The 26600-nt window shown below is 47.3% G+C and overlaps 1 protein-coding gene across 2 annotated transcripts in view; it reads right to left on the reverse strand.

Annotated features, from left to right (window-relative positions):
• Positions 1-26600, reverse strand: part of ZNRF3 (zinc and ring finger 3) — a 69388-nt gene that overhangs the window by 15108 nt on the left and 27680 nt on the right. For both annotated transcript variants that reach the window (XM_028709155.2, XM_028709154.2), the window contains exon 2: positions 9766-9891. In XM_028709155.2, coding sequence (XP_028564988.2) covers positions 9766-9891 — 126 coding nt within the window. The remainder of the gene's footprint in view (positions 1-9765; positions 9892-26600) is intronic.

The following is a 26600-nucleotide window of genomic DNA, read 5'->3' on the forward strand; positions in this document are numbered from 1 at the left end:
CCTCGCATAAAGGTCAGCACATGTAAAATTAGTTGCCATTGCAGTCTCTTCACCACCTGAATGGGGGCCATCAAGATGATGGCTAACACAACTTGAAGTCAGAGAGCAGACAAAAGATAACCAGTTCAGGCACAGCCCTCTAGGATGATTTTATTTCAAACACTAAATTTGGAAGGTGAGTGAGGTGAAGCTGGGCAGGAACTCTGGGGGAAAGACAACAGGACTATTGGAAATTGTATAAATTGCTCATCTCAAGCCTCCCCCCCTCCACTGGGATGCCTTGACCAAGGTCAGCTGGCTCCCCCAGACCCACAGAGGACCTTCATTCAGTGATCCCAAGGAAGAACAGGGATCCTCTTCCTCCCCCCCCCCTTTCCATTTCTTAACTTAGGAGCAGTGTGGGTTCTGCTGCCAAAACTGTCACGCTCATGTTCCTATAGACTTTGAAAAAATGGAATAATCTTCCACTCTTCAGATCAAGGTGTGGGTACATTGTAGGATTTCCTGGCTGCTTAAACTGTAATTTTGCTGTCCGAAGCAGCTTATAGGCGTCTCCCCACTTACCTGCATTCAACTCGCGGGCACCAGGAAATAGGGAAATCAATCAATTTAAACTGCAAAAATGGCGTGAAAAGAGCAGCAAAACAGCTAGCAATCCCAGGAGCCTTTGCAACTGCAATCCCTCTGCCCCAGAGCCGTAGCTAGGAGATCTTGCGCCCCTGGCAGAATCGTACGGATTGTGCCCCCTAGCGACGGAAAAATTAGCTCTTCTTTTTGCCTCTCCTCCAACCCCCCCTTCACCCATTCAATTCCTCACGCACTTCACCTTGTAATGAATTTTTTCACAGAAAACCCAATATTTAATTTATTATTTCTTAATAAAAAGTTTCCGCAAAGAAAATGACATTTTGATGTGAGTTGAGAGGGTTTTTAAAATGTCATTCAGTTGTAAAACAATACAGATAGGTCTAAATGAAACATACAAACAATAACATACAAACTGATTTGTTCCACAATGATAATTTTACATTATAATACCATATTAAAAAAAATCTGGGAGAGGAGATCCCAGCAAACTTTAGGGGTGCCAAAATTATCAATCTCTTTAAAAAAGATGACAGAACAGATTGCAGAAACTGTTGAGGCATCTCTTTATTGGCTGCGGCCAGCAAAATTATTGCAAGGATCTTAGCAAACCGTCTCCTAACAAGGCGACCCGCCCTGAATCCCAAAATGGTTTTAGATCTTCTAGGGGGACAGTGGACATGATTTTCACTGCTTGACAGCTTCATGAAAAATGCAGAGAGCAAAACCAACCCCTCTATATGGCATTTATTGACCTAAGGCCTTCAACACTGTAAATCGTAATGCCCTGTGGACTGTCCTGAAAATTGGCTGCCCAGATAAATTTGCGAACATCATTCGGCTCCTCCATGATAATATGACAGCAACAATCACAGATAACAATGGCTCCCAAAGTGAACCATTCACAGTGGGATCAGGTGTTAAACAGGGTTGTGTTATCGCCCCAACTCTATTCATTACAGTGGTATCTCTGGTTACAAACTTACTTCATTCCGGAGGTCCATTCTTAACCTGAAACCATTCTTAATCTGACGTATCACTACCTACCGCAGCCCTCCTACAAGGCAGAAGAGCACCTACGAAATTAAGGGAGAAACGACAAGGCTGCTGCTCGCTTGTTTTAAGTTCACATTAAATTTGAGGGGTGTGAGAATCCTGAGCCCGGAGAGGGGGCGTCCGTTTGCGCCTTCCTGACCCCGTTGTGCTTTCACCAGTCCTCTGCTTCTCATGGGGCGATGGTGGGCTCAGCCCCTGGCGGCTGCCAGCAGATGGGACTGGCAGGTGGTGGGCCCCTCCTGGTGCGCACCCGGGGAGGGGGGCAGCCGTGTGGATCCCACCTTCCTCCTCGGGGGAGGTAAGGGAGCACCCGGTGACTGCGCACTAACTCCGCGGGGGCTGCAACTGCCTCCCCCACTCCACCCCACCCCAGGAGAGTCAGCGCTTTGGAGAGCGCAAGGCGAAGGCTCAGCCCGTTCCCTCAAAGTCTGGGGTTATTAAGGGGTGTGGTTGGGGGGCTGCCTCTCCCTATGATTTTGCGCGCCCCCTCGCCTGCACCCGCCCAGCCTCGCACTCCCTCCCCAGTGTCACCAGGGCTCCAAATGCGCCTGAGAGCAGAGCAGGAAGGTGGGACGGGCACAACCAAGCATGATGGTGGGGAGGCGGAGCCGGCGCAGAGGCGGCCACCAGGCTTGGTTGTGGTGGCAGATGGGTTTGAGTAGCGCTGGATGGAGCGGTGGTTGCCGGGCACAAGCCCTCCTCTCCTCCAGCACCAGCCAACCACCCCGGCGCAGCCCCGAGGGTGAAAATGGTGCCGGAGCAGCGCTGGGAGCATGCCGGAAGCAGCCCAGAGGCTCCTGCAGCGCTGGGGTGCCAGTTTCAGGAAAGGCACTGACTTTGATTTAGCGCCCCCCTCCCGCCTGCGCCTCTGGCGGCCGCCCACTTCGCCACCCCCTCGCTACGGCCCTGCTCTGCACCAACCTTTGAGGCCTGTGGAAAGCTGGAGTCCGACAGATTTTTGGTGGAGTTTTGCTTTTTAGATGGTGCTCCCCACTATATGTGATTTCACATGTAAGCGCAGTACCTGGGAACGTAACCCCCGCAGAAGTGGGGAGACACCTATATCTATTTTGTCAATTTCATTTCATGTAAAAAACAACCTTTTCCTTTTGTGTAATAATAACTTTTTGTGGGCATAAGGGTTAAGGGTAAAACACGTATTCATAAATGGAAAGCAGGCTACAGCTCCAGCAAAAGCATCCAAAACTCTTTGACAGTATGTGTATCTCACCACGAGTGGTGACACACATACATGTTCAGGCACTCAGTAACACTAACAGCTCTCAGCACCCTGAGAAAACTACACCTTCCAGGATTCTCTGGGACAAGCCATGGCTGCTTTAAAGTGGTATGAAGCTGCTGCAAATGTATAGGTGCAGATGGGAGCGAAGATGACCCTGACGAAAACCAGCGGACACTGAACAGAGCAGGTGCCTCTGCTGCTCATCTCCTGGCAAGTGCTGGGCCCCCTGAAAGACGATGCTGCTCTAATAATAATAATAATAATAATAATAATAAATTTACATGCCGCCCATCTGACTAGCTTGCCCCAGCCACTCCAGGCAAACAAAAATAGTAAAAACACAACAAAACATTACACACTAGAAGCTTCCCTGAAGGAGGGCTGCCTTCAAATGTCTTTTAAAAATCGCGTAGCTGTTTATCTGTTTGACATCTGCTGGGAGAGCGTTCCACAGGGCGGGCGCCACTACCAACAAGGCCCTCTGCCTGGTTCCCTCTGTGCTTTGAGGAGGGGGTGTGCATCTCCTCTAACATTGCAGAGCGGCCAACTGGGAGAGATGGGGGTGGGGATAAGAGCAAGAACCATTCCACCAGGCAGATGCAAATCAACAGCTCCATTTTTCTTTCTATGACTGAATGCTTGGAATTTTTACTTCTCAGATGTGGGGTGGGGCACAGAGAAAGAGAGGGCCACCCACCCCACCTGCAAACACGTTCTGTGCAACTGCAGCATTGCAACACCCTTTCACCACCACTGCAGGATCAGGACCTCAAAAGAGAGGGACCAGAAATTGCACTGGTGCCATTAATAACTTGCAAAGGTCTACCACAGTTCCCAGGAAGACGTGCAGTGAATGTGATCCACGCGATAGTCACCTCCAGACTGGATTATTGTGACTCACTCTACGTGGGGCTGCCCTTGAGACTGACCCAGAAACTCCAGTGGGTGCAGAATGCTGAGGCGAGAATCCTTACGGGGTCCTCGCTGCGAGATCACATTCACCCGGTGCTATACCAGCTGCACTGGCTCCCGGTGGAGTACAGGATCAGGTTTAAGGTGCTGGTTTTAACCTTTAAAGCCCTATACGGCCTAGGACCCTCGTACCTACAGGACCGCCTCTCCTGGTATGTCCCACGGAGGACCTTACGGTCTTCAAACAAAAACATCTTGGAGGTCCCGGGCCAAAGAGAGGTTAGGCTGGCTTCAACCAGAGCCAGGGCTTTTTCAGCAGTGGCTCCGATCTGTTGGAACGCTCTGTCACAAGAGACTAGGGCCCTGCGGGACTTGACATCTTTCCGCAGGGCCTGCAAGACAGAGCTGTTCCACCAGGCCTTTGGCCAGGGCACAGCCTGACCCCCTCCTTTGGCAATCCTCACAGAACTCTAGCCCAATGGTTGCCATTAATCTGATTTGAATTAATTTTATAATGAAATGATTTTAGAATGTTGTATTTATTTTACTGTTGTTAGCCACTCTGAGCCCGGCTTTGGCTGGGGAGGGCGGGATATTATATTATTATTATTATTATTATTATTATTATTATTATTATTATTATGCGCTTCCTTCATGCCAAGGAATAATGCATGCCTTATCATTCTGTTAGCCAGGGGAAGCCTCCTTCTCTCAATTACTGCCCCCCCCCCAGCAACACACCATAGGCAGCACAGCCCCTTTCCTCCCCCCATCCCAGCTGCTGCTTTGGTCCCCGAGAAAGATCTTCCCTTCCCCATCGCCTGGGAAAGCTGCTCTGTGGCCAGCCTGGCTCTGTGGGGTCCTTGCAGAGCTGCTCCTGCTCCCTGGGTGGCTCTTGCGGAGGCCACGCCACTCTGCGTCCCAAATTCACATGTTGCTTCATTTCAAAAGGAAGAGTTATTACAAAACTGGAAACTTCTCTCCACACAATCAGAGGAACAGAGTTGCATTGCAGAAGCCTTGGGACAAGGATTACAGAAAAACAAAAACAGAAACCCTTCCACCTCTGATTAGGGGTCTCGTTTGCCAAAGCCGCTCCACAGCAGACCAGCTGAGACGGAAGGCGTTGCTTGGAGAACGTCTCCCAGCAGGTCGGCTCCTTTTGGGAAGCCTGCTCCAAGGAAATGTTTCTGGTGACAGAGAGACAGAGAGGCAAAGGGCCTGCGGGTTGTTCCCCCTGGCCTTGCATTGCAGGAATAAAAAGTTTGACTAGGAAAGCCAGGCCCACTTTCTCCTGCATGCTCTCCTCTGCCCTCTCTGCCTGGCACCCAGCCCCCTCACCACGGACACTGCGGTGCTGGCGGTTGCGGCCATGGCTTGCGAGGGAGCGCTAACTTGCAAGAGGTTAACCACTGCCAATAAACAGGCAGGCAGGCTCATTAGTCCCTTGCAGACAAGCAGGCCAATGCCATAGTCTCAGGGCGGGTTGCAGGCTTTGGCACCAGTCATATTGCAGGGCCCACGTGGAGAGCATTTTTGGGAGGAGAGTTTGAAGTCAGTTCCCGGCCCCCACCCCAAACAGAGCAGCTTGTCCAGAAGCCCCCTGGAACTCCTAACATTCCTCCATGCCTGACACTATGGCAAGAGGGGAGCAAGAGACCCCCGCCATTGCTTCCCCAATGCTGGGTCTTTCCATTTATTTAGCTTGCAAAGGAGGAACCAGGAGGGAGGGGAGGGGTTTCCTTTTCGACTTTCCAGGTAGCTCGTGTTTAGTTTGGAATTGCACCTCAGCTCTGCTCTGGAATCCAAGAACACCGGCGATTCCCTCGGCCACTCTGGACACTTTGACTGAAAGCTCCCAAGTTGACCATGTGGAACCAGATGTTATGGTTCATTTCAGGGGTGGGGAACCTCTAGCCCAATGGCTAAATTTGGCCCACTAGGCCTCCCCACCAGATGTCAAAGAGAAAAACAACTATCGGACTTTTAGAAGACATCTGAAGGCAGCCCTGTTTAGGGAAGCTTTTAATGTTTAATAGACTATTGTATTTTAATATTCTGTTGGAAGCCGCCCGGAGTGGCTGGGGAAACCCAGCCAGATGGGCGGGGTATAAATAATACATTATTATTATTATTATTATTATTATTATACTACACATGAAGTCATACATGGCATCGTGGGCTGGAGGTGGGACTTTAAAGGAGCGGACTCCTGACTGCTCCTTTGCTGGAGCAAGGCATGCTTCCCACTGTCTATCAACCGGCACCCCTTGCTCAAAGGGGGGGGGGGGGGACCACTTCTCCCTCCCAGGGCTGCTCTTTGAAGCTGCCCCTATTTCCACCCATTTTTTCCATTTTCACCTCCAACATCAGGGAAGCAAAGGAGACACATGGGGAGGCTTTGAAAGCCCTTTGTGTTCTATGTGTACAAAGGAGAAGTAGGGTGGATAACAACGCCTCTTATCCCCCCCCCCCCAATGCTGGATGTGGAAAGGGGAAATAAATGGGGGGCAGGGGAAACAAAGGGGGGTACCCAGTATCTACACCCTTGTCCAGAGGCTTGCAAACCCTCTTAAAGAACCTAAGAGCCTGGCAGCTGGATCAGGCCCAAGGAAGCTCATCTGGTCCAGCATCCTCTTCTCACGCTGGCCAACAAGATGCTCCAATAAAAGGCCCCCCCCCACACCTCGCAATTCCCAGCGAGTATTCAGAGACCTGCAGCCTCCTGGCAGTGGAGGTAGAACACAGCCATTGTGACTAGAAGTCATTGACCGCCTTGCTATCATTTGCTTATTCCTAACACTTACAAATTCTCCTTGATCATGCTTTCCACTTATTTATTGCCCAGAAGAACTCACATGCTTCCTCACTCCCCACCCCTGATTCCTTTTTAAACATTGGCCATATTGCTCACTTTCCAAGCAGCCCAACTTGAGTGAAAGTTGCAAATCTTGTTAGCCAAAATGAGCCAAAATCCCACCCCACCCCAGTGAGGGGGGGGGTCACTGCTTATGCAGAGAAGCATCTCTCCACAGACAAGGTCGGGTATTTCTGACTCACAAAATCTGGGATCCTCAAAGCCGTTTCCTCGATGGAGAGGTTTTGGCCAGCCTCCCAGTCCTTTCGCCAAAATCTCCAGGAAAAGTAAGGGCTGATATGGAGCAACCTGGTGTTGACAACTCCAGAGAGGCAGCCTCTGCTCCTTTTCCCCACAACACGAAGGCCTGGTGGCAGGGGTGGGTGTCTCTTTGAAGCAGCCGGCATCAGGCACTTTTTGTGGTGGCCATGGAAACGGGCTCAGTGGGTTCCCAGCCTGGGAACCAAGCAGCAGAAACAGCAGCCTGTGCGCCACCATGGCTCAAAGCAACCTCCCCCCCCCACCTCTGAAGGAAGGGGGCAGGATTAGCCTAGCAGAATCAAGCTGGCCTTCAGGAAGGAAAATCTTGTCCAGATGAGGCCAGGGCTTCTCGACTCTTCTCCCCTCTCTGCCCCCAGACTGACCGTTCTATTCAGAAGATCATCGGATCAGTCAAGAACAGCCCTCAAGATGCCTTGATCAGTCAAGGGGGCAACACCCTTCCAAACACCCCCACCTGCCACAGCACCAACAGAGCCAAGTCCTCAGAGAGAAGGGCAGGGTACAGGCACCAGAAAGAAAGGGGAGGATGCTTGTCTTGCTGCGCCCACTTGGAAATGAAGAGTTGGGCGTTAATACCCAGTTCAACAGAGGAGTCAGAGCATGGGGGGCAGAGAGGATGGGATCTTCTCTTCCCTATAGAAAAGCAGCAATAGCACCACTGCCTTTCTTGCACAATGCTTCAGGCTCAAGGTAGCACCCGAGCACAAACACAAAATCACAGAATCATAGAACTGTACAGTTGGATGGGATCCCAAGGGTCATCTAGTCTGACCCCCCCCCCAAGTGCAGGAATCTCAACTAAAGCATCCTTGACAAATGGCCCGGTGACAGCCCTTGAAATCTCTGAAGATGGCTAGCATATCTCCTCCCAGTCTCCTCTTTTCCAGGCTCAACATACCCATACTTCATTCTTCAACCGTTCCTCATAAGGCTTCATCTTGGTTGCCCTCCTCTGCACCCATCCCAGAAATAAAAGCAAGGAGATGGATAGTGCCACTTCACAGTTGTCCTAACAGCTTCTTCTGACCTCACTAAGCCCTCTCTCACAACCAGCCACCGTCAGCCACCTGCCTTTATCACAGGAATGCCCTCTTGGCCTCCTCATGCTGCTGAACTACAACTCCCGGCAGCCCCCATGGCCAATGGTCAGGGCTGATGGGAGCACCAGCAGCACCTGAAGGCCCCCACAGGTTCCTCAGTCCTGCCCTAGGGGAATCCTATTCCTCACCCTGGAAAGGAGCAGGGCCCTGAGCAGCTGGAAGCCAGGGTGCTCCCTGCATGCTCTCTTGGTGTCCTTACCCCCAACTAGGCCTGGTCAGCCTCACGAGGAACGGTACTTTGCCCAAAAGGAACATCAGTCTGATGCAGCAAAGGTATCCACCCAGTACTCTTCACTGCTGTGGGGGGTAAGTCCTCCACTTTAGAAGTCAGACAGTAAGGCAGCTCCTTCCATCAGTGGACACCAGTCTGCCAAAATGAACTGTGTGTGTATGTACACACAAGGGGGGGGGGTGAGGAATCACTGAACTAATGCAGGTATTCCCTGGGGGCCCTTGCTCCCTGGAGAGCTGCTGGGTGAGGGTGCCCACATTCTCCAGGGGAACAACAACCTGCTTGGAAGAACATCTGCCCCCACCTGGGTTAAGTGAAGATACCCAACAGGACCACAACAACAGGACCCTTCTGGCTCAGCTGCCCATTGCACAGTGCTAAGAAAAACCAGTATCAACTTCTCACACTTTTCCAGGTGGGTAGGAACCTCATAAGCATTCTTTCCCCCCCCTTTTTTAAAAAAGGTATGCCTCAGCCCTGCCAATGGCCCTCTGGCAAGAGTCAAGACTGCCACTCCTTGCCCCGCACCATCCCAGGGCTGTTCTTTGCCTGGTGCTGCTCCCAAAGGCTGTCCTGGCCTCAGCCTCACTGACCACCACAGCTCTTGGTCTGCCAGCAGCCATTTGCAGCCACAGCTGAGGCTGGGGGGGGGCAGCGATGGCTCCCTTGCAGTGATGCCTGCGGTTGTCTTCCCAAAAGGGGCCACCTTGGAATGCATCCAGCTTGACCTTTGCCACAAAACACAGACTTAGAGTTGGAAATATGCCAGCTTCTAAGTTTGGCAAGAGCAACATCAGGAGATGGAAACGGAAAGCTGAACAGCCTCTCTGGCAAGGAAGAGTCATTCATGGACTAGGGTCATTCTCCGGTGGAGGGAGACTCTCAGGTGCCAAGGCAGAAGGAGCTCTACGCTGCCAATGGGGAGGGGAGCGGAAGGCCCAGGAGGGACATTATTAAGAGCAGCAGTGGGCTGGGGCACTTAGTGCCTTGCAACAGACCTGGCTTTAGACAGACACCCAGCATCTGGTGGGAGTGAGGGTTCACTCTGAGTCTGAAGGAAAGGATGTTCTTGGGAAGGAAGGGAAACAGATTACAATGTGGCAGCCCTAAACCATCCAGCATAAAAGCCCTGAATCTGCACCTTCTGGGTGAACATTCATTGCCCATTTGGACTGTGCAGTGCACACCAAATCTCCTATTGGTTACTTGGCTTTGCAGCAACTGGTGCAGGATCAAGTCTCCGTGATGGAGATCCAGCAGCACACCAAGAGATCACGGCAGCCTGGAAGCACGTTTTGGAGAAGGGGCATCAAGGAGTAAACTTCTGGCAGCAACAACACCCACCCCTGCCAGGATCGTGTGTGTGCTCTACCAAGCTCACATCTACCTGGGAGTCAACCAGCACAATGAAGAGGCCTGCCAAACAAGTCTCCTGGCAGCATGGTGTGGCATGGGGCAAGGGCATGGCCCTCTGCACCATCAGGGAGGGTCTTCTTACCTTGCCCAAGACTGTCAGGCAGGGCTTGGGTTCCACCTCCGGCTGCTCCAGCTTCACCACTCCAACCCAGCCATATTCGTACAAATCCTCTTCATCATTGCTATTGCAGAGTCCCAAGGGATGCATCTAGAAGAGGAGGAAGGGAAAGGACACCGTGAAGCAGATGAACAGGTTCATCTCATTTGCTTTCCATTGTGAGGTCACCAACATCCGTGCCCCTGGCGCCCCACCCATCAACACACCCTCAGGTTCCCATAGAATGGTCCTAAAGATATTGCTGAGCACAACTCCAGGCAGGCCTCTCAACCTGCTCCTACCAATGCTGTGACCAAGAGAAAATCCAGAAGTCGTGTCTCCTGCTGGGACATATTTGCAAAGTCCCAATGCCCTTGAGACTGAAGGGAGATGAACAGCATTAATACTGAAAAATGCATAAGTCTTTGTGGGTGTCTGTTCATGGGACTGTTCTAGGACAAAGCAGTTGAAGCAAAATGCTACAAAATGAAATGATGCCAAAGAAGGTATCCCTTCAGAGGGAACATCCCCATTCCTCCCAGCAGGCAAATGGCCAAGGCAAAAGGGGAGATGTCTCAAAGTGGTTTGCTAACAGCCACAGAAAGAGCAACATCTCACTCATTTCTCTGAACCTGCTGAGTCAAAGCTTGTGGCCATGAACTCTAGGCATTGGTTAGGTGCAGTGCAAGCAGAGTTTTCATTTAATTGGGTGCACTCTCATTCTTGGGATGGTCCCTAACCATCTCTCCTTTCTTACGGCTGCCTCTTTTTAAAGCAAAACCATATTGCTGTTTCTTCCCTTTAAGAAGAGACATCAAGCGCTTGCCTGACTTTGCTTGCCTCTTCCTCATGCTCTGAAGCAGCCTTGTTTGCGTTATCCAAAGGCAAGGTGTACAACTGCATTAAATGGTGCAGCAGACGGAGCCATCATTTTCCCCATCAGCATTCCCAAAGGATCTTCCTATACCCCTCACTGCCTGCTTGGAGTTCCTGGGTGGTGAAGGGGCGCAGAAATGGCACATTCTTGTGTTTGTGGTCAGGTTCATTTCCTGCAAGAATCTGTTGCCTCCCCAAACACAGCTTTTACGTCATCTGCATTTCTTCACAGACATTACACGGAAAGTAGCCTTCAACATGCTCTCCTGGCAACCTTATTTCCTCATGTGGGCAGAATTTTATGTTTTATCAGAGGACACTTTAGCACCTTAGAATAATTTTCAAGGATCCATTTGGATTAAGTCCAGGGGAGTGACCTGCTGGTCTGTTCCACTGCCAGCTATTCTAGGGCATTCAATACATCTAGAAATTTTACCTGCTTGTTGTGACCGGAACACGCATGTACTGGGCCTGTTGTTGTTCAATGTTTTATAAATGACTTGGACAAAGGAACTGAGGAGATACTTATCAACTCATCATTGAGGAAGCCAATGCCCCTGAAGTCAGAATCGGGATTCAATGTGACCTGAACAGATTGGAGAACTGGGCCCAAACTGACAAAATGAATTTCAATAGGGACATATGTAAGGTTCTGCACTTAGGCAGGAAGAACCAGATGCACAAATATAAGGTGGGGGACACACCTGGCTTACTAGCAGTATATGTGAAAAGGATCTAGGAGTCTTGGTGAACCACAAGTGGAACATAAGTCAACAGTGTGGAGCAGCAAAAAATGTCAATGCTATTCTAAGCTGCATTAACAGAAGTATAGTGTCCCAATCAAGGGAATTTATAATCCCACTCTATTCTGCCTTGGTCAGACCACACCTGAAATCCTGTGTCCAGTTCTGAGCAGAATTGACCAGCTGGAACATGTGCAGAGCAAGGTAAACAAAATGATCAAGGGTCTGGAAACCAAGCCTTGTGAGGAACGGTTGAGGGAGTTGGGTATGTTTAGCATGGAAAAGAGGAGACTAAGGTGAGATGTGACAGCCATTTTCAGATATCTATAAACGGAACAGGCTACATAGTTTCCTCCTGCTCCAGAGTCTAGGACCGATGGTTTCAAGTTACAAGAAAGGAGATTCTAACTAAACATCAGGAAGAACTTTCTCACAGTAAGGGTTGCTTGACAGTGGAACAGACTCCCTCAGAAGGTGGTAGTCTATCACTCTGAAACTTATCTATAGATGGTACCTAACATCACGTAAGCTGGTGCTGGTACACCCAGGAACCTCATCCAAATGCTGGAGAGGCTGCACCTACATAGGCACATACCTCCACTTGTGGTGGGAATGCCCCAAGCTTCAATCCTTTTGGATATCACTGCCGCAGGAAATCTCCAAAATAACAAAACAGGTAATAGAAGCAACTCCAGAACTAGCCCTATTAAACATATTCCAGGTCAACAACACACATGCACATGACAAGGAACTCATGTCACTTGCTCTCAGCAGCTAGAAATATTGTAACTAGACACGGGAAGAACCTATTAGGAGTGAACACGGACCACTGGTACCAAAATATACATGAAACAGCCCAATTAGAAAAGTTAGCCGACAAACTTACAACTAGCAGAGGAACAAGCAAAGGAGTTCCCCTTCATCACATGCACAGCACAACAAGACAACGAACTATCCCCCACAACAGCACACAAATCAATGTGGTTAACCTGACCCCACAACCTACCGCCCCTCCCCCTGATAAGCTGATAAGCCACACTGCAATCAACTGAACGCAACTAACCAAGCTCTGGACCCCTCTCTCTCTCACAAAGCAAATAAAAACAAATAACTATATATGGTAAATAAAGGGCATACCCACGAGATGGTGACACAAAAACCCTGCACAAACACTATGCAACTGAATGAAAAAAATCATTATTCCTCCCCAACCCTCTCCCTCCTCCCTTTTCTCCCCCCCCCCCCCATGTCTAGGACAATAGTGTCTCATGCTGAATATAAACAAACTGTGGAAAAGAATATGAATCAAAAGTCTGCCATGTACTATCTAGTTGAGATTCCTGCATTGCAGGGGGTTGGACCCTGAGGGCCTGTTCCAACTTCACAATTCTATGATTCTATGGGACCTGCCTAGGAGGGGATAACTGGAGTCATCCACTACCATGTAGCACTTCTGTCTTTGGGTGCCTCCTTGTTTTTAGGCTCCAAAACCCATCCTCTCCTGAGAATTTGGGTCAGGGGCATGATAGCACATTGCCAGTACTAAATTACTCTTGGGGATTAGTGGGGGTGTCTGACCCTTTGGGAATTCCTAGCTTGTTGGACTCAACGCCTTTGCTGACGTAGAGAGTGAGGCATTCGCGTAGGAACACTTACAGTACAGTGTCTCTCGTCAACTGTATTTGGAACAGACATCTTTAACCTCCCGTGCTTCAGCCTCCTCCAGCCCCCCACCACACACATGGATGTTCCTGCTTCAGCTTCCCCCAAGCCATCAATTTATAGGCTGCTCTGTTGCCATCTCAGCAGCTAAACTAGGAGAGAGTTCCTCTTCCTTCTTCAGTCCATCTCCAAGAAGCAGAGCAAAGCCAAACTGGGGGTGAAGGATCAGCCAGCCGTTTAAACCACCAAGCTTTTGCCTTTAAATAAAATCATTGAAATAAATGAGTGGGGGTGGGCAGAGATCTTCCCAGATGTCTGAAACAGCCTGGCTCAAAGGGGGCTGCTGCTGCTGCCTTTATCCAAGGTCACAGTATCAGCACACACTCCCAAGGGTTTAAAATAACTTCTAAAAGGACCGCACAACTTAAGTGGGGCTACTGTTACAGAGCAGGCCCAACGTGACTGGGAGGAAGAGTGCAGAACAGTCCCCCCACCCCAAGAAAAAGCGGCTTAGTGATTCAGAGGGGAGAAACTTCCTCTCTTTTGTCCTTCTAGCAAATAAAGCTCCCAATCTTAAAAAGGCAGAATAACCAACTTCACCATTTAAATCCCAAACCAAGTCCTCTCTAAATCACAGGCTCCCTTTCCTCTTAGGGGAAGTGACCCCACTTGCACAGGGAAGCCAGGACACAAAAGGAAACTTTCTGGAAGGCATCCAACAAGGTTTTACTCAGAGTGGCCTCATTCATTACTCATTCATAGACCTACTCTGAGTAGAAGTGCGTTGGCTGCCACCTTCCTACGGAGACTCCACCCTGGGGCTCAGGCTTCCTATGAAGGGAGGGCTAGCAAGGCAGGAGTTGGGTCATGGCACTCCGGGAGGCAAGGCTGGGGGCTTGCTTCTGCTTCTGGGACTCTGTGCTCTGCTTCTGGGACTCTGATCCTCAAGCTCCCTATTTGTAAACTCTGTGACTTCAGAGTCTCCATGCAAGACACAATCTGAGATATCGGGGAGGGGAGAGAAAGCAGACACTGGAAGAGTGAGGAAGATCATGAAACTGCTTCTGGAAGGGAGAGAAACAGCCTCTGTTCTGCTCCTTCCATCTCAAATGTGAGAAAAAGACTGTTGTTCTTCAGCAGCAACAGAAAGGCCAGAACTCATAAATCTGTTGGTCACTGTGAGAACAGGACACTGAACTACGTGGGCCTTTGGCCTGATCCAAAAGGGCTTTCAGAACTTGGCATACCTAAGATACAAGGCTATCCTTCTAGCACAGTCAACAGTTCCATCAATTGCTTTATCCTTCATGGATCTGTTGCACACTTTTGAAAAATCACTGCTGGCTCAGGTTGAAAGTGTCACACCCCAGAATGCCACAGGGAAGCCCAAAGCAATGTGGTCCCTGAACTAGCATGACTAGCAGCCATGGAGAGCCTTATTCTCCTCCATGAATTGCTTCAATCCTCTTCTAGAGCTACCCAAGGGGTGGGGGAGCAAATCCCATAGTTTAAGCATGTGCTGTGATAAGTAGCATGTACTTTCGTCTGCCCCGAACGTCCCAACATTTGGTTTCACCGGATGGCCTCAATGGGTTTTACCCACATGACAGAGACAGAACAACTTCTCTCTTTTCACTTTTCTCCACACCATCCATAATTCCATAAGCCTCTCATCAGTTCTCCCACTTCCTCAATTCCTTCCCCTCACCCCCAATTAATTAGTCTCAAACTGTGTAGTCTTTCCTTACAGGCGAGTCTGCTCCAACCTCCCCATCACCTTGGTTGTCCCTTACTGCACCTTTTCCAGCTTTACAAGTTGTGGCAGTTGTAAGAGCATACAGGTGTGGTCACACTATCAATTTGTATAAAGGCACTATGATGTTGGCATTTTAATTTCTGATCCTTTCTTAATGATTCCTAACATGGAAGTCACCCTTTTCATGGCTGCCGCACACTAGGACCAATTCTTTCACAGAGCTTTCTGCCACAGCCCCACTATCGCTTCCCTGATTAGTTCACCGTGAGTTTAGTTCCCACCTGTGTGAAGTTAGAATTTTTTGCCCCAACATGCATCAGTCTCACTTCAATAGACCAAAATACATTTTCCACTGTAATGATCATTCAACAAGTTTGGACTCTTTTGGAGCTCATTCCCAATCACTTTGAGCATCTGCCAGCCTGAATAATTTGTTGTCATCTGAAAACCTGGCTGCCTCACTGCCCACCTCTGCCTCGAGAACATTTCTGAACAAGCTAAAGAAAAGCCTCTTTCCCAATGTAATATCCTTGGGAAGACCTCATTTCTTATATGCTTCAACCATGAGACCGCCCAGTTAGTTCTACTCTCTTCTTCCTCAGTCTATGTATGTTCAGAGGCAAGATGTTGAGTTAAGCAGACACACTGTGACCTGACCCAGCTGGGCTCATCTTATGTCAGGTCCAGACACAGAACTCTTACACCAGTCTTTTCTTCTTGTTGATTTGGACCAATCCTCTTTGTGCTGTGGGCTTAGGGGGCTTTATGCCTAGAGGCTACAAATTCTTCATAAGAATTTTACTGTACAATACTGATTAATTGCCCTGATGAGATTACAAACAAGTGAGATAATCCTGGCAATATGCACTCAAGGCCAGGATATGCTTCTGCGAATGACCCCAATTTGTTTTAGAAGCATAGTCTTGGCTCAGCAACACTCCACTGTGGGCATGAAGACCTCATAGGATGAGGAAAAGTCAGGCTGACTTTTGAATATACTACTGATGTAAACTGCCCAAGTTATGAAGCCTCCTCCTTTCTCTAATTTACAAAGCAAAGTTGGGAGTCTGCCCTGCAGTCCCATCCACAGGCTCCCATTTGCCCAGGAAAAGGCTCAGGCCGTGACTCTCCTCCTTCCTGTCTCTCTGCCAGTGTGACATGTAACTCAGGAAAAAACACCCCTTAATTCTAGCCATCAAATGCGAGTGAGAAGATTTCATAGTTCCATTAACATTTATACAATTTCTGGTCATGACTGAACAGTAACCTTGGTAGAGTACCATATTCATCTTATCTTAGTATGGGATCTATAAATGCTAAAACCTCAAATTCCCAAGTTTTCCATGCCTGAGGCAGTGGGGATTACTCACAGATAGGTCCAGGCCACACTCTCACCCAGCTTGAACAGAACCCAGAATAAGTCAGCCTGGAAGTCTGCCAGGGAGTGATCTTCCAAAGGCCAAAGAAACACCATGGGATTATGGGTTCTTCCACTCCCTCCCAACTTATAATGCATCCATTAGACAGGATAACCATAAGCATTTGGTCTCCTGCAACTGTGCTTCTTCTAAGAGAGTGGAATAAGAAAACTGCTCCAAGGTGAAAGACCCCCAACCACCACATAGACAAGGTGACAGCTTGAAAAGACACCTCACTCCTTTGCGAGCACAGAGCGGCTTCTCTCTCACCCTGGAAACTTTCTAGGCGCCAAAGCAATTGGCCCTGTGCTAAGCCACCAAAATATTGCTCACACTGCAAGACTGCTTTAAGGAAAACTGAAAAAGTCTGAACACCCTAAAGCATTTAAGGACAGTGGCCCTCCTGGCCTGCATGCTTCTGCTACTTGAGGCTGCAGAGGTGGTGATGGAAGGGGCATGATCCCAGTACCACTGGCCTCCCCCAGCTTCACTCACAAATACTCCCAGGGTGCCTTTGCCTGGTCTTCCTTGTGTCAGACACGGCCAGCAAATCCACCTGCAGAGCCCCACGTCTTCACCTCTCCTCTGCAACCTATTGCTCACTAGAAACTTACTTACTAGAAACTGGGATAGAAAAGCTAGGAGCCCAGTGTATCCTGGGACCTGGGTTGTGGGCGCCAAAACGGAATGTTGTCTAATCACCACTGGGGGGGGGGGGGGCGAGGTATCAGCAACACTTTATTATTTTGAGAAGCATGAACTAATACACAACTCACATACATGACACATTGTTAATATCACATTTTTAAAAGAAATTGTTAATGCATGTTTAATTTGGTGTTTACGATAAAAAGATTGGTACCGTACTTCAGTTTTCAAAACACTCTACTCTTTATTGTTAAACTCCTTAACATATTGTCTATCCTTAACATATACTTTCGAGACTTCAAAGCACATACATTTCAGTAATCCTTGAATGTCAGCCAGGTGCAAAAAATGGCACCCAGACTTTTTGAGATTCTCGCAAATGGAGAATCTTTAGGTGCAAAATGAGCCTGGAGCCCTGCTAATTTCGAACCCTGCATCTTATGTGAGGATCAATCCTTCTCATTGCTCATAGGGGCTCCACACCAAAACCCCTTTTCTGTAGCAGCGCTCCAATCTGTCAAAGAGTCTTGCTAGCATCAATATTTTCTCAGTGCCAGGCAAAGACTTTCCATTTCTCCCAGTCATCTGACTGTCAATATCTAGTCTGCTCTGGGGGATTTCTAGTTGATTTATCTGCTTTTGGGGGTAGTTGGGGTTTTGCCTTGCTGTTCTTAGAATCAGGATATGATGGTGTTCACTGTTCTAATCTTTTGTGTGCTTCATATTGAATGGATTATTTGTTAGTAGTAAGCAACTGACAAACAAATAAAGGATAAAATAATAATCAGTCAGCAGCATGGGGTCATGTTATCAAAATGCTAGCTATAGCACTGCAGAGATCTAAGTTCAAGCCCTCATTCAGCTATGAAGTTCACTGGATGACTTCAGGCTAGTCACTTTTTCTCAGTCCAGCCTACCTCACAGGGCTGTCATGAGGATAAAATAGGGACAGGTAGAATACTGTAAGGAAAAGCAGGCCTTAAAATGTAACAAATAAAATGGGGGGACGGACTGCCTCAGGCCAGGCCAGGCCATTGACCCATCTGTCCCAGGACTGCCTCCACTGACCGGCACAAGCAGCTCTCCAGGATCAGGTACCGGGGCTGGGAAGAAAAGTCTCCCTCCATGCCCTGGAGAGGCCTGGGATTAAAGCGGGATCCTTCTGCACACATAGCCTGGGCTCTGCCATTCAGCTGACATAAAAATAAAGACAGTGCATTAAGAAAAACTAAAGTCATCCATTCAAATGCTTCGAGGATTCTGGTTTTGGTGGGCTTTAACGTAAACACTAGTTGGGAGTGACTCTGGAGTTCAGAGGTTCCATAACCACAGATGGGTCTGTTGTCAAATTACCATATTTTTCACTCCAGAAGACGCGCCCGACCATAAGACGCACCTAGTTTTTAGAGGAGAAAAACAAGAAAAAAAATATTCTGAATCAAATGTTGTACTAAACTACTTAATAAACTACTGGTATATCAGAATAATATTTCAACCATGTAAAGTGAACAGCAGTTAACAGTGGCATTAAGAACCATCATCACTGTCATTAACAAATGAAGAGAGACTTCAAGGTTTGAGTACTCTTCTAGTCTTCTGTGAACCGCAAGAACTTATCAGTGCTAGAGTCAGAATTTATGAAGCTCAGTTGTTCACAATCACTGACATCACTTTCTTCACTATCTTCATATAAGATACCATCTTCGTTTCCATCCAAAGCATTGCTAATGCCACATTTTTTGAATGACTGTACAACGACTGTACAATGGCAGGGGGTTGGACTCGATGGCCCTTGTGGTCTATTCCAACTCTATGATTCTATGATTTCCTCCTTCACTGAGTGCCATGATGTTTTCACCCATTCACAAACTTGAGTGATAGTGGGCCTCTTCATTCGTCCAGTAGGTGTCAGATCATGATTACCAGCAGCCATCCACTTGTTCCACTCTTCTCACATAAAGACCTTAAATGGCTTGTAGTGGAAACATTGAGAGGTTGCAACTGGCTGGTAAGACCTCCAGGAATTGTAGCTAGATGAGTCTTCATTTCTTTAAAGCACTTTTTTGTAGTTTCGCTAAAATGTGCTCTAAACTGGTCAAGTACTAATAAGGCAGGTTTTTTCAAAAGCCCTCCAGGACGTTTGGACCACACTTTTTCAGCCCATACTCTCATTCCATTTTCGTCCATTCATCCTTTCTCATGAACATGTACAGCAATTCCTCTTGGAATCACTTCTTTTGGAAATGTTTTCCTTTTGAAAATTAACATGGGTGGCAATTCGGGGCCGTCTGCACAGCAAGACAACACAACCGTGTAATGGGTTTTCTCATGTCCGAAGGTTTTCACGGCGATAGTTTTGGCACCTTTCAGATCAACAGCCCTATTAGATCATAGAATCATAGAGTTGGAATAGACCACAAGGGCCATCGAGTCCAACCCCCTGCCAAGCAGGAAACACCATCAGAGCACTCCTGACATATGGTTGTCAAGCCTCTGCTTAAAGACCTCCAAAGACGGAGACTCCACCACACTCCTTGGCAGCAAATTCCACTGTCGAACAGCTCTTACTGTCAGGAAGTTCTTCCTAATGTTTAGGTGGAATCTTCTTTCTTGTAGTTTGGATCCATTGCTCCGTGTCCGCTTCTCTGGAGCAGCAGAAAACAGCCTTTCTCCCTCCTCTATGTGACATCCTTTTATATATTTGAACATGGCTATCATATCACCCCTTAACCTCCTCTTCTCCAGGCTAAACATGCCCAGCTCCCTTAGCCGTTCCTCATAAGGCATCGTTTCCAGACCTTTGACCATTTTGGTTGCCCTCCTCTGGACACGTTCCAGTTTGTCAGTGTCCTTCTTGAACTGTGGTGCCCAGAACTGGACACAGTACTCCAGGTGAGGTCTGACCAGAGCAGAATACAGTGGCACTATTACTTCCCTTGATCTAGATGCTATACTCCTATTGATGCAGCCCAGAATTGCATTGGCTTTTTTAGCTGCCGCGTCACACTGTTGGCTCATGTCAAGTTTGTGGTCAACCAAGACTCCTAGATCCTTTTCACATGTACTGCTCTCAAGCCAGGTGTCACCCATCTTGTATTTGTGCCTCTCATTTTTTTGCCCAAGTGCAATACTTTACATTTCTCCCTGTTAAAGTTCATCTTGTTTGTTTTGGCCCAGTTCTCTAATCTGTCAAGGTCGTTTTGAAGTGTGATCCTGTCCTCTGGGGTGTTAGCCACCCCTCCCAGTTTGGTGTCATCTGCAAATTTGATCAGGATGCCCTTGAGTCCATCATCCAAGTCGTTGATAAAGATGTTGAATAAGACCGGGCCCAAGACAGAACCCTGTGGCACCCCACTAGTCACTCTTCTCCAGGATGAAGAGGAACCATTGATGAGCACCCTTTGGGTTCGGTCAGTCAGCCAGTTACAAATCCACTGAGTGGTAGCATAGTGAAGACCGCATTTTACCAGCTTCTTTACAAGAATATCATGGGGCACCTTGTCAAATGCCTTGCTGAAATCAAGGTAGGCTACATCCACTGCGTTCCCTTCATCTACCAGGCTTGTAATTCTGTCAAAAAACGAGATCAGGTTAGTCTGACATGGCTTATTTTTCAGAAATCCATGCTGACTATTGGTGATCACAGTATTCCTTTCTAGGTGCTCACAGACTGTTTGCTTAATGATCTGCTCCAGAATCTTCCCTGGTATTGATGTCAGACTGACTGGGCGGTAATTATTTGGGTCCTCTCTTTTCCCCTTTTTGAAAATAGGGACAACATTTGCCCTCCTCCAGTCTGCCGGGACTTCGCCTGTTCTCCAGGAATTCTCAAAGACGACTGCCAGTGGTTCTGAAATCACATCTGCCAGTTCTTTTAATACTCTTGGATGCAGTTCATCTGGCCCTGGAGACTTGAATACATCTAAACTAGCCAAGTATTCTTGTACTATCTCCTTAGTTATTCTGGGCTGTGTTTCCTCTGCTGAATCATTTGCTCCAAATTCTTCAGGTCGGGCATTGTTTTCTTTATCGGAGAAGACTGAGGCAAAGAAGGCATTGAGGAGTTCAGCCCTTTCTGTGTCCCCTGTTTGCATTTCACCATCTTCTCCTCTGAGTGACCCCACTGTTTCTTTGTTCTTCCTTTTGCTACGGACATACCCATAAAAGCCTTTTTTGTTGCTTTTAACCTCTCTAGCAAGCCTGAGTTCATTCTGTGCTTTAGCTTTTCTGACTTGGTGTCTACACGTGCTGGCTATTTGTTTGAATTCCTCTTTGGAGGTTTCCCCCCTTTTCCATTTTTTGTACACATCCTTTTTTAATCTTAACTCAGTTAAAAGTTCTTTAGATAGCCACCCTGGCTTCTTTAGGAACCTTCCATGTTTCCGTCTCATTGGTATTGCCTGAAGTTGTGCTTTTACTATCTCCCTCTTAACAAACTCCCAGCCATCATGAACTCCCTTTCCTTTTAGTATTACTGTCCATGGGATCTCACCCAGCACTTCCCTAAGTTTTATGAAGTCGGCTTTCTTAAAGTCAAGAAATTGAGTCCTAGTATGCTTGGCTGCTCCTTTCTGCTGAGTTTGACATCCAACAAATATCCGGGACATCCAACAAATATCCGATGGCACATCAAAGGTTAGTGGGACTTCATCCATATTCCCAATCTGGCCAATTTCGAACCCATTTCTCTTCCTAGCATCAATTACAAATTTATGAAAAGACAAAATCTTATATTCATATTCTTCTGGCATTTTTTGTGCAATTCTAGTTTTGGTGCGCATAGCAAGGCCATATCGTCTCATAAATCTGTAGCACCACGATGGTAATCCAGTAAAATCGTGAATGCCTTTCTCTACAGCAATGTGTTTGGCTTCATATATTATCATTTTTTTAGAGACTGAGAAGCCATTATTCCGGTGATTTGTGATCCATTCTTCCATGGCCACGTCCAACTGTGGCCACTTTGCAGCATTTCCACGAAAAGTCTGCTTACTTTTATCTGCTTTTTGCAGCTGATCCTCCTGTTTCCTCCACGCTCTTTCCATTTTTTCAGTTGGAGGTGGCCCAAAATGTCTCTCCGCTGCTCTGTTTCCATGCTCCTTAGTATATTTTACTACCTCTAGTTTAAAAGGAATCTTATATGCTAATCTTTTCTGCTTTATCATCCTTGTACGTAGAATGCAGAATGCCTCCACCCATGCGAGCGTCGTCCTAAGGGGGTGGTGCAAGCGCGCGAGCCAATTGCAATGGGGCAGTCGAGTGCGGGGGCAGAAGGATTACACGGCCCCCACTGTGCTTGCTTTACACCTGTGTAAGCGGCTCCTTTCCCACTTTGCTGCTTTAAAGCGAGCTGCGGAGGAGGAATGGACGGGAGCCATGGCTCCTGTCCATCCCTCCTCCACGCAGCATTCACTTCATCACACAGACATTTCCCCTTACTTTTTAGGAGGAAAAAAGTGTGTCTTATGGAGCAAAAAATACGGTATATCTTGGCCTGCCACACACTTTGGATCTGGCTTTCTGTAGTAGAATGGGGGAGGGGAGGATCTATGGGTGGGCAAGGCAGTGGTGACTCCATTACTCCTGCACAGAACATTATCTGACGCAGGTGGATCTTGTGGCAGGGGTAGAGCATCAACTGTGATGGCTTGGCCCAGAGACCAATGGATCCAGATGGCTTGCCAAGGTCCTTCAGGGTGTGGCTTTAGCTGGCAAGCCAGCTAGGGCCCTGGTCTCTTCCTGAAATAGGGAGATGACCGAGGCTACCAATATGATCACTCTGGAACATCCTTGAGCAGCATCCTGCTGTTCTGAGGAGCTGGAGGGAACCAAACAGTCGGGCCCACAACTCATACTCATACTTTGGCTCCTGGGATAGCTCAGTTGGTAGAGCATAAGTCTCTTGATCTCAGGGCTGGGGGTTTAAGCCCCACATTGGGTAAAAGATTCCTGCATTGCAGGGGGTTGGAATAGATGATCCCTTTTAACTCTACAATTCTATGGTTTCTATGATTTCTCCTCTCCCTTACTCTCTCTCTTAAGAAAGTCAGACTCTGAGCAAGACTCAACAGCCATAGCAGCCACTGTGGAGTTCATGCTCAAGCTATGGCTTCCTTGCCAATGGTTCTGGGAGGCATCCCAAAGAGTGCACTGGACCAGAGCCATGCCCACTGAGTGACACTTCAGAAAGACACAGAAGGCCTTGAGCCTCAGAGCACCCAAGGGAAGAGCCTCCAGGGCCTGGATTAGGCACCAAGCAGGCTCAGAGAAAGTTTCCCTTTCTGAGCATCCCATGCAAGTTCCCAGATAGGCTCAGTCCAAAGCCATGTCCATCAACAGCACACACCCCCCCCCCACTTTGCCTAATACAGCTGGACTTACATCCAGAGCAGGATATCTGATCAGATCAGTGGTCTCCCAGCTGTAGCATCTTTCCCACACACCCAAAGTCATGTGCCTGCTGTTTCCCAAAGCACCCATCTACATTATGCCAGGGACCCTAAATTCTGGCTTGTTGAGAGTTGTCTGGAAACTCATCTATGCCTGCAGTCAAGAGAACCCAGTGCACGGCCATGCTGTCTCTTCACCATCTCAGGCTCACCAATCCCACACCACCAAGTCAGAGAAGCTCTCTCAGACTCCTAAAGAGGAAGCTTCCTTTTTCTGAAAATATCCCAGGCACCCCCCCCCCCCGGATTCAAGGAGCCTTCAGAGGTGCACCAGCATCCCTCATCGCCTACACCAGCTCCTCCACAAAATCAGAAAGGGTGCTTGGCTCTAAAGCAGGGGGCAGGGAAGGGGCCTCCACTCAGCCAGTAGGGCTAATGAACCTGCCTCATCTTAACAGCCATCTTAGCTACGTTTCATATTATGTCATATGTAACAAAGGAATTCCTTCTCTTTACCCTGAACTTTCATTGGGTGACCACAATGTTCAGAAAGAGGGGACTTGTCTCTACTATGGCCTCCTTTTCTGTGTACCAAAAACTGGTCCCCACAGTCTCTGCCTCATCACAGAAACCAAAATGGATGTTCTCAAGGAGGATTGGACATTCCTGCAGAAGGGGCTGTGGCCTCATTCAGCTCTTCTCCCCCATCATTACACCTTGGAAATCCAGTCTGTGGATATAGATGGCTGGGGGGTGGCATTGGCAGCCCTGTCAGGAGATGTGGGGAGCCTTCCGGCCTTTCAGAAATGATTGCTGGGAACCACATTCCCAAGGTTCCCCCCCTTTTCTTAGGATTCTGCTCTTGCATTTTCAGACTGCCAGTTGCAAGATGGTGGACAAGAGGAAATCTGAAAGACTAGAGTCTGTGGCAGGGCTCTCTCTCAGCCGCTGCGCTCCAGGGAGCCCTGCTCGAGTAGAGGGAGCCTCAGTCGGTGTCTCCACTCCAGACTTTTCTTTTTAAAGAACAGTCAATCTTGCAAAAATGTCTCCTTAGAAATAACCTGGTGAAAAAACAAAGTTGAATGAAACAGAAAGCTGCCTGACATGCATACTCTGAAAATGGAATGCACAACCTTCTGTCAAACACAGAAAGTAAAAAATCTACTTTTCTGTGTAAAGGAGCAAACCAGGGGCCAGAGGATGGGCCTTCAAAGCAGGACAAAGCCGATCCGGCTGCAGGCAGCATTTATTATTGAGCAAGGAATACTAACAGAGTCATTTGCTTTCCGTCAACATGGAGAAGTCCTCTCCAGCTTGCATTATTACTAATTTAATTTATTACCTTTCACTCTAAGGCTCCAGGGAGGTAAAGATAATTTAAAATACAACATTAACTGCCAGTCCCCACCTACACCCCCCAGTTTACCACCCTGTGCCCAAGGGCAGCACACCAAACAAAAGCTATTTTTTCTTAGCACAAAAGTGAAAAATGTGTTCAGAAGATGTTCCTGCTCACCAAAAAGACTCTGCCATTCCAAAAGGTTGGCAGACAGGCATCTTACACACTTCCTATAGCAATATATGAATTAGAAACCTGGGAACTTTTGTTTAAACCTGTTATTCAAATTGGTATTTTTCTTTTTTCTTTTCTTTATTGAAAAATAAGTACAAAATTAAAAGTGTGCAAGGTAAAATAAAACACAAATAGAAATAAAATAACACCCACGTTATAAAAAACTATAAACTCTTCATGATTGTGATTGTAGTTAAGCTAAACTTACCCTAATACAGTGTTTATAAAAATGAATTCCAAATATAATATAAAATACATTTGTCAATGGTGAATCTACATTTGTATGCGACTGGTTCATGTGTTGCAAGCTTGTACATATCTTCTATCCATTCGTTGAAGGGTGCAACATTTTTATTTTTACAGTTCAATACCTGTCTTTTTGCCATGGAGTGCAGAGAGTCTATTCATACTGACCCTTTGTTAGGTTTCATGTACTGGTATACAAAATGAAAATTTAATATTTTACTGTATAGTTACATTAGGTGTCTCTATTATCTTGTGCCCCGAAATTATCCATATAGGACATTGTAAGAACATATGTTTTAAAGAAGGCTTGTCCCTGATACACCTCCAGCAGCTCGATGTCTTGGATAGCCCTTTAAAAATAAGCGCAATGGAGTCCTGTAAGTTCTAAATTTTATCTTTGTTGTTGCATGAGTCTGAGCTTAAGATCCAGTGACACCCTTGCTAAAGAGCTTAACAGTTTCTCATTGCTTGGTTGAGACTGAGACCAATCTGTGTATTGAACTGGTTGGTGGCTAATAAACATTTATATAAAGTGATAGTGGGAGATTTCTTTTGTTAAAAAAAGGTAAAGGACCCCTGACCGTTAGGCCCAGTCGTGAACGACTCTGGGGTTGCGGCGCTCATCTCACTTTATTGGCCGAGGGAGCCGGCGTACAGCTTCTGGGTCATGTGGCCAGCATGACTAAGCCGCTTCTGGCGAACCAGAGCAGCGCACGGAAATGCCGTTTACCTTCCCGCCAGAGCGGTACCTATTTATCTACTTGCACTTTGATGTGCTTTCGAACTGCTAGGTTGGCAGGAGCAGGGACCGAGCAATGGGAGCTCACCCCGTTGCAGGGGGTCGGCAAGTCCTAGGTTCTGTGGTTTAACCCACAGCGAAATATAGGCCATCATAAAACATCCATATATAAAAAATTAAAATATATACAAATAAACAGTCATGTAAAAATATGTACAGTAATAACAAGGATTTTCATTGGAGTTTCTTCCCACTAAATAGTGCCATTCACCACTCTAAGAGATACTATTGATTAAAAATTCAGCCACTCTTGGAGTTACTTCCGGGTTAATGTCAGACAGATAAAATCTGATATTTTCATTGTGCCATGATGTCAACTATCAAAAAAAGGGGGATAGCATGTGTTTGTATAGCTGGTTGTACAATGGACAGTAGAAAAGAATATGTTCTACTGTGTCTGGCACATTCAAAAAACTTATATTAATCCATTTTATAAAATCCAATGGAAAGCCAAATTTTTGTAGTACTTTTTCCATGTGTTGTTTATGGACCTTATCAAAAGCTTTTTCCATGTCTAGAGATAATATAGCTAAATCATATTTGCTCATATTTCTCAAATCCACAACCACCCTGATATTATCTGCAGCTTGCCTTGTCTTTATAAACCCTGTTTCTTCGTTTTTAACAATAGTCAGTATTACTATTTGCAGCCTTCTTGCCAATATTGCCGTTAAGATTTTTGCATCAATATAGAACAGAGAAATTGGGCA

Source organism: Podarcis muralis, chromosome 16 (genome assembly GCF_964188315.1).
Source record: "Podarcis muralis chromosome 16, rPodMur119.hap1.1, whole genome shotgun sequence".
In the NCBI taxonomy this organism is placed as follows: domain Eukaryota; kingdom Metazoa; phylum Chordata; class Lepidosauria; order Squamata; family Lacertidae; genus Podarcis; species Podarcis muralis.